The following is an 8,075-nucleotide window of genomic DNA, read 5'->3' on the forward strand; positions in this document are numbered from 1 at the left end:
CAGCCTCCAGGCACAGGGAGGCCATGCATGCAGGGGCAATGCGGGGAAGCCTGTCCGTCAGGTGGATGGTTTGTCTTTCTCCTCCTCCCCCACCTGCCCATCACAGATTCAATCTTAAAAATCCCAGCTCTCTAGGAGCCTGAATCTAGCAGTGGGAAAGGCAAGGGCATATGGTGTCTGGATGGCGGGAGCATTGCTAGAGCCATGTGGGGACTGAGAGCTACGCCTGACTTCTGGGCTGTGGCCCCTGTGGCCAGTGAGCCCTTCTGCTGGGCCTGGGCCTGGGCTTCACCCTCCTCGGGTCCAAGGCTGGGGGCTCTGAGGTTGGGTGGTGGGCGCTACTCCATAGGGACCGGCTGATGTCCACGTCCAAATCCCTGCAGCTTGGGATGTGTGGCCTCATGTGGCAAAGGAGCGATGTGGTGGGGTTGAGGGTCTTGGGACAAGAGATTGTCCTCCATTGGGTGGTGGCCCCATGTCACCGCAAAGACCTTGGTAAGAGGGGGGAGGAGGGAGATTTGAGGCAGACGGTGGTGAGGGGACAGAGCTCCAGAGACGCGTCGGATGCCCAGCGGTGTCTGTGAGAGCGATCACGGGGCCGGGCTCAGGTGGCTGTGGAGACCGAGAGGTCCCTACGGGACCCGCAAGCTAGAGCCCCAGAGGGGCCGCTGGGGGGAATCACTGGAGTCTGAGAACTGAGAACCAGGAGGCCCAGGGTCTGAGGGCAGGAGAGGACGGAGGTCCAGTTCCAGAAGGATCAATTTGCCCTTTCTGCCTTTTTGTTCCATCTGGGGCTCAGGGATGGGGTGAGGCCCCCCACATTGGCAGGGACCATCCTGGCACTCAAATGCTAATGTCTTCTGGAAAGCCCCTCCCGGACACACCCAGAAACCCCCTGGGCCTCCCTTGACCCAGTCAGGCTGACGCAGAAACGCACGGTCCCAGGCTCGGGAGGGAATGTCGCCCTTCACGTCAGAGCCTGAGCCTCAGGACCACAGGTGACCGGTTGGAGCTGGTGTGAGCCGCTGCGTGCGTGGTCACGTGCCAGGCGGTCATGGGCCGTGGAGGCAGGGATGGAGCTGGATGGAAAGCGCGACACTGTCGCTGGCCCACTGTGTCGGGAGGGGGCTGCTGCCCACGATGGATGAGAGGGAGTCGTCCTCTGGGACCACCTCCTGATTCCGGCAGTTCCTTCTGATGGTGACTGTCCCTTCCTGACCGGCCTTGGTGCGTCAGACTGGACTCGGTCCTCCTCCAGCCACTCCCAACCACTGGCTCAGGCCTGGGGCTCTTCCCCATAGCGCTTGTCGGCCTTCCCTGAGGCTGGTCCTTCCAGGAGGCCCCTCCCTTGCCACGCAGCAGACAGGGAAACCCAGCTGGGGTGGGGGCGGCAGGAACAGGGGTTCGTCTGGGTCACGGAGCAGGTGCGCGTGGCGTTCATACAGGTCATGGAGCTGGGGCGTGGGCTTAGCTAACATTTTAACCCAGATGGGGCGACCCCTGAGCTCTGCTTTTATCTGCTGCCCTGGGAGGGGCTGTGTGGGTGAGTGTGTGCGGCCACGAGTGCGTACACCGGTGGGAGTAACATGACAATGTGTGCACCCGCAGGAGGACATGTGTGTGACAGTGTGTGACGAGGCGATGACAGAGAAATGACTCACTTTAACCCCACAGCCATTTATTTCCCTCCCAGGGAAAGGAGTACCGAGGTAGGCAGTGTGGGGCTGATGTAATGGTTCCTGTTCACCAGTGATCTCTGCACCCTTCCTCCATGCTGCCCTGCTGGCCTCAGTGTGCTGCCCCATGGTGCAAAGTGGCTGCTGAGCCCCAGGCATCACTCGAGCCAGCAGGGAGGAGGAAGGACAAAGAAGACCTGTCTCCTCTACCCCAGGGATATGCCCCCAGGTAGGCCTTGAGGTTTTCTTTAATAAGGAAAAAAGGGGGCGCCTGGGTGGCTCAGTGGGTTAAGCCGCTGCCTTCAGCTCAGGTCATGATCTCAGGGTCCTGGGATCGAGCCCCACATCGGGCTGTCTGCTCAGCGGGGAGCCTGCTTCCTCCTCTCTCTGTCTGCCTCTCTGCCTACTTGTGATCTCTGTCTGTCAAATACATAAATAAAATCTTTAAATTAAAAAAAAAAATAAGGAGGGACGCCTGGGTGGCTCAGTGGGTTAAGCATCTGCTGTCGGCTCAGGTCATGATCCCAGCGTCCTGGGATCGAGTCCCACTTCGGGCTCCTTGCTCGGCGGGGAGCCTGCTTCTCCCTCTGCCTCTGCCTGCCATTCTGTCTGCCTGTGCTTGCTCTCTCTCCCTCTCTCTCTGACAAATAAATAAATAAATAAATAAATAAGTAAACTCCCTTTAAAAAAAAATAAGGAAAAAAGGAAGCGGAGGCTACTTCGCCTGCTGGAGTTACTTGACAGGCAGGGTAGGACTCTGGGCTTCTCTACCCAGGGGCTGTTGAGCTGGTGGGGATTGAGGGGTCTTCTAAGCCTTGTTCCATGCTGCTCTGATGGGGAAACTGAGACCCAGACCCAGGCCTCCTCCCTTCTATCCCAGGGCTCTGTGTTGCCACCAGTCAGGAAGGCTGAGAGCCCCCAGCAGCCAGTGGGGTCAGCCTGGCCAGGACAGGTGCTGGGCACCCTGGGGTTCCCTTCCCTAGCCCCTCCCACTGCCCACTTCTCTTCTCAGGACCCAGGCCACAGTCGTGGGTGGAGGTGTTTCAGTGATGGGAAGGTGGGGAGAGGACATGGCCGTCTCCTCCCGGCCTAGGATGCATGTTTTCTCTACCCAGGCCATGTGGACCCGCCATGTGAGCAGCGGTGCCCTGGACCCGGGGCCCACATGCTGGCACAGGCAGTGGGGAGGAGGAGGCCAAGACAGACAGACAGACAGGAAAGAGGAAATGCAGACGGGGCTGGGAAGGGCCAGTGCTGGCTAGACCAGTAAGATGCTCCGAGTTTATTCGCCAAACCGGGGCTGGGAGGAGGGGCGAGTGGGTCGGGCACTGGACAGAGTGCTGGCCATCCAGAGTGGGAGCTGGGGTGCGGGTGGGACGACCTGTTCAGGACCCCATGGCCTGGAGGCCGGAGAGGAGGCCGAGCAGCAGGGCGATGACCACCATGGTGCGGCTGCCCTGGGCGCTGCTGGCCCCGCTGCCTGGGGGGTCTTGCCAGGGTGGGAGGTTGCAGAGGGCGGACTGGCAGCAGGTCACGGTCATCAGGGTCCCCTCCAGTGTCTTGGTGAAAGGGCGACACGTGTCTGTACACCATACAGAGTAGGTGGTCAGAGGCCCTGACTCTGGAAGGGGGGAGGGGTGGCGGAGAAAGGCTTAGTCAGGCTGGAGAGGCTGGGGCAGGGAGGAGACCCGGGGCAGGGGGGTGTGCCTTTCTGCGTGCGAGCTGGGGCTCCCCCCCGCCCTGGTCACCCTGGGGCCTGCTCACCGGTGTTTCCGTGGGAGATGAGGGTTTTGCAGAAGCTGTGGCTGTGGACGCAGTTCTGAATTTGCTCGCAGCCTTCCCCTCTGCGCAGGGACTGGCAGGAGTAGCACTGCAGCAGCTCTGGGAGGCAAGGCGGGCTCAGGCCAAGGGCCTCCCCCTGCAGCCCAGAGCCACCCCCCCCCAAGCCCAGTTCCTCCCCCTGCAGGTTAGTGCTTTGTTCCCAGCAGATCCCTCTCAAAGCCCCTGCCCAGCCTCCCCACATCCCGCCTCAGGGCTGGCCAGTGCAGCCCCGCCCCGCCTCCCCCCACCGGCCCCAAACCGTCCTGTCTGGCTGAGCTGGACTCCGTGCCCAGGGCCTGTACACTCGCTGGTCTCTCCAGGCAGGGACTCCACTGCGTCCCTCTCTGCCTAGCAACCTCCTATTCAGCCTCCCTGCCCAGGAGTGGCTCCTTCTCTAGGCTCCGTACTCTGGGTGGCCGTCGAGGGTCACAGCCAGGGTGAGAGGCAAGGGGCTGCTGAGTGTCAGGGCCCTTCCCGTCCCTTCCCCTGCCCCTTGGAAGGCTGTGTTTGTTGTTCCACGTCCTGCTAGTCCCGCACCAGGCCTGGTGGTCAGCAGAGCCCACAGGAAGTGAGAGTGCCTGCGCCCTCAGGTGGGGGTGGACGGTCACCTCTGTCCCCGCCGCCTGCAGCCATACTGGCCTCCTCCTCCTCGTCCTCCTCCTCATCGTCGTAGCCGTCCTGCCCGATGTCCTCATCGTCCTCCTCCTCGTCCTGTGCCTGCCCCATGCCTGGCCACACAGGGATGCCTGTGAGCCCCGCTTCCAGGCACAGAGCGCACATGCTCAAGGTCCAGGGCTGAGTCCCCCCCACACACATCTGTCCTCCGTCACTCCTCTGCCCTCTTCCTTCCCACTCTGTCCTTTCTGCGGGCCCCAGCAGCTGGCCTGGCTTGCTTCCCTGCACCAGCCGCTGCTGTGGGGCCCGTCCTGTAGCCATTGCCCCTCCCGCCCCAATAAACCCTCAGGACAGTCCGCTTGTGTAACAGAAGAAGACACCGAGGCCGGGAAGGCAGAGGTAACCCCGAAGCTTGCAATTCAAAAGGTGGGCTCTGGAGCTAGGGAGGGACAGGTTTGGGGACCTGTGGGAGCCCAGGACAGCCCACGTCAACATCCCTCTAGCCTCAGACTCCAGCCTGACCCCCGCGCTGCCCGTGCCATGTCTTGCCCTCAGGCTGGGTGTCCTGAGGGTCCCTGTGGGCCCAGACCGTGCCATCCCTTCTTGCTGCAGGGTGTCCCCTGGCCCCGGTACCTGGCTGCCTGCACAGCAGGAGGGCCAGCAGGAGAGCTGAGAGCGCCTTCATCCTGCCGGGGGGCTGCCGGTCTGCTCGCGAGGGCTCCTGCTCAGGCTCACAGTCTGTGGGAAGTGGGACAGAGGGCATTCGGGGGCTTCCTGGAGGCCCCTGAGCCCTGCCCCCCCCCCCCCCCCCGCCCCGGCTCCAGCCTCAAACAATGGGCCTCACACCGGCCCCAGTGCCAGGCATCAGGCCAGGGATGGCCATTTCCCTCCCTGACTTCAGGGGCCTGGGGGGACAGGAAGTCATTGTGGGGGGCGTCTTGTCCACCTGCGCAGCCCCACGCTGGCCCGGCCTGCTGGCGTGAGCAGTGCAGTTGGCGAACCTGGCCCCACGCTGGGGGCAGTGTTGGCGGAAGGCTGGGGAAGCCTCCTGTGACTGAGCCTCTGGGCCCTGCCTTCCTGGCTCCTTCTACCCTCTTAGCCACCTTGGCAGCCCCCCAGCTCTTTCTCTGGGGGTACCCCTCCTCCTCTGTGGGCCGCAGACCTGAAGGGGCACTAAGAGCCCCTTCCCCCTCCTGGGGGGCAGTGGGAAAGTGGGGACAGGGGCAGGGAGTTGGATTTGACCTGGAGCCCGGGCCGCAAGCCTGCCAGCTATGTGCGTGCCTTGGTGCCTGGAGTCACCTCCCTGACTGTCAGCAGGTGCCTCGAACATTCTCTGGGGCCACCTGGAGAGGAGGTGAGAGGTGGCTCAGGGGTGAGATCAGCTGGGCCTGGGGCCTGGCTCCTTTTCCCCCTCTGCATCTGGGACCAGCCCCACTTGGGCCTCTGGGCCTCAGGGTTGTCATAGGATGTCTTGGCCAGTGGGAGCCAACGCCTGCCAGCATTAAGGACAGCACCTGGCCTCGGTCCCCACAGGGCTGGCTGCCATGACCCTTCTCTGAAGTCTCAGCCAACAAGAGGTGTTGTCCCGCCTCAATTCCTAGGGAGCCATGCACCCTTGCCTCTCCCAGAGCCTCCTCATTTTCCGGGGGAGGCTGCCCCCAGGCCTTCCCCACACCAGGGCCAAAGTCACTTTCCATCAAGCGTCCATCTGCCAGGTGCACACGGCCCTGGACCCACCCTCTTCATTCCTGGACCCTACTTGCCAGCAGGCCCAGAGCTGCTCCCAGGAGGGCCCTGGGTGGGGGGGGCGAGAACTATTAGGGAGCAGGGGTCCCCCTGCCGCCTGTGCTCCCCGCCCCCACAGGCCCGGCCAGAACTGCCTGTGAGAAGCCTTGGAGGATGGTAACAGTCCTGTTCGTTTCAGTGCTTGCAACATCGCAGCTCCTGGGCAGCCCCAGGGAGCAGCGGAGTTAGAGCCCTGCCTTACTGACCGGGAGCCACCGCCCAGCTTCAGCCCTGCTGGCGGCCCTTCCCCTTCATGGAGGGCGCTCGCTGTGCCCTCTGCCCCGTGCAGGGAGGGAGCCGTCCAGGCCTGCCCCTGCAGAAGCCGCTGCCCAGCCAGCCCTGGGCTGGGGCCAACGTGTGTGCAGGAGGCCTGTCGAGGCTGAGGGAGCTCAACCTCCTGTCCCAACCCCTTGATGGCAGACCACTGGCATCCACAGGACCCCCAGCCCTCAGGTCAGGGGAGGGTGCACCCGCCCCTCTCCCCACCCAGGCCTTTTCAGATATTCTGGTTCAAACACATGCCTGTTAGTGGTGGCTCTCTGACCCCAGGCTTCCAGGACAGGGGCGCCTCCTACAACCCCAGCACAGCGACTTGGCTCCCTTAGATACACCCAGGGCCGGGCTCAGGGCTGGCAGCCCCATGGGCAGCTGAGTGCCACGTTAGAGCTTGCATGCTACATGGCCTGCGCCCTGGGCTCAGAGCCATTCCCCCTTGGCCATACCCATATCCAGAGGGCAGCCCCAGTGCCGCCCACTCCCAGCCCGCAGACCCCTGCACAGCATCGACCCGGTCTTGCCTGTGCTGCCCGGTTGGGCCCGGCTGTCTCCAGTGGGTGGCCCTGTGGACGTGGCTGGTCTGAGTTCCCGTGGCCTCCTTCCAGCCAAGTGAACCTAGTGGGTCACCTTGTTTTTCCTGGCAGGAGCAGACTTGGGCTCAGACCTCATGTCAGACGGGGACAGGGCATCCCGGCCATCCATATTTGCTGTTGCTCTGGCAGAGGAGGACATGGTGGGCGTGGGGCAGGGCACGGCTTTCCCTGGGGAGCCTTGCTGCTCTGGCCTTGGCCCTGAGTCCCTATTCTGTGCCCCCTCATCCTCCCCATGTGGGCTTCTGCGGTTACCCAGATCCAGACCTGGGGAAAGGTGAGCGGTGTTTCTTTCTTTTTTTTTTTTTTTAAGATTTTATTTGTTTATTTGACAGACAGAGATCACAAATAGGCAGAGAGGCCGGCAGAGAGAGAGGAGGAAGCAGGCCTCCGCTGAGCAGAGAGCCCGATGCGGGGCTCGATCCCAGGACCTGGGATCATGACCTGAGCCGAAGGCAGAGGCTTTAACCCACTGAGCCACCCAGGCACCCCGTGAGCGGTGTTTCTGACTGAGGGGCAAAGGTCTGGTGTCTGTGGGGACAGGAAGGGTGTCTATCCCCACCTGCAGCCCACAGGCCTAGGGGGATGGGGTTTGGGGGGATAGAGGTGGGCTGTAGCCATGCTGGTCCTCACATGTGTCTCCCGGGTTGGGCTCTCCCCCACCCTCTCTGCAGCCGACACTCTCAGTCTCTGGGAGCAGAGGAAGGGACTTCCCTCTTACAGCAGAGTCTGGACCCTGTCACCCCAGTGGGCAGGGGGCCCTGAGGAGTTTCCCTGGATTCTCTCTCTCCAAGCTGCTCTCCTGCCCAGGCAGGCTGTTCCGGGGTTTGCCAGGGGACACAAGCCCCATTCTCCCCTGCAACTCAGCACTGAGAAACTAGCAGACATGGTGGGGCGGGGGTGGCCACTGGGAGCTCCGGGTGGTGCTGGAGGGCACATGCCCTGCACCCCCAGTCACACCAGGAGCCTGTGAGGAAGCTCAAGGTCTTTGGAGCTCATCCATTCGTCCCTTTGGGCTTGAGGTGTGCCTCGTTCTTTTGGTCAGTCAGCCTGCCTCCCCCCGCCCCCTGCACTGCCGCACCCCAGGCACCTGTGGCCTTCATTTTCCCTAGTCCTTGGACACCTTTGGTTCCATCCACATCAACCCTGGAGAGTCTTAGCCTCCCTTTCCATGGAAGCCCCATGGTGGAGGGTGACCGAGGATCCCTGGTATCTGACCCCTCCAAGTCCCCCTCCCCACGGGGTCAGCGCCTTGGTTCTGCTGCCTTCCCCACCATCCACCTCCAGAACTTTCCGTCTTGCCCCTGAAACA

At 62.7% G+C, this 8,075-nt stretch overlaps 1 protein-coding gene across 7 annotated transcripts; it reads right to left on the reverse strand.

Annotated features, from left to right (window-relative positions):
* Nucleotides 1-2,915: 2,915 nt before the first annotated feature.
* GPIHBP1 (glycosylphosphatidylinositol anchored high density lipoprotein binding protein 1) lies at nt 2,916-6,777 on the reverse strand. Of its 7 annotated transcripts, none has more exons than XM_047728659.1 (6): nt 6,695-6,742; nt 5,355-5,455; nt 4,746-4,850; nt 4,106-4,258; nt 3,441-3,557; nt 2,916-3,258 (listed from the first exon to the last, which is right to left on the reverse strand). In XM_047728659.1, the coding sequence occupies exons 2-6, from the start codon at nt 5,440-5,442 to the stop codon at nt 3,062-3,064; spliced, it is 660 nt and encodes a 219-aa protein (XP_047584615.1). In that variant the 5' UTR covers nt 5,443-5,455; nt 6,695-6,742; the 3' UTR covers nt 2,916-3,061. The 7 variants fall into 7 exon arrangements, with proteins under 7 accessions (XP_047584615.1, XP_047584611.1, XP_047584613.1 ...); XM_047728655.1 differs by having other exon boundaries at nt 2,916-3,297; nt 6,695-6,728; XM_047728657.1 differs by having other exon boundaries at nt 2,916-3,297; nt 4,106-4,225; nt 6,695-6,722.
* Nucleotides 6,778-8,075: the final 1,298 nt, after the last annotated feature.

The sequence above is a fragment of the Lutra lutra genome, chromosome 4 (assembly GCF_902655055.1).
Source record: "Lutra lutra chromosome 4, mLutLut1.2, whole genome shotgun sequence".
Lineage (NCBI taxonomy): Eukaryota > Metazoa > Chordata > Mammalia > Carnivora > Mustelidae > Lutra > Lutra lutra.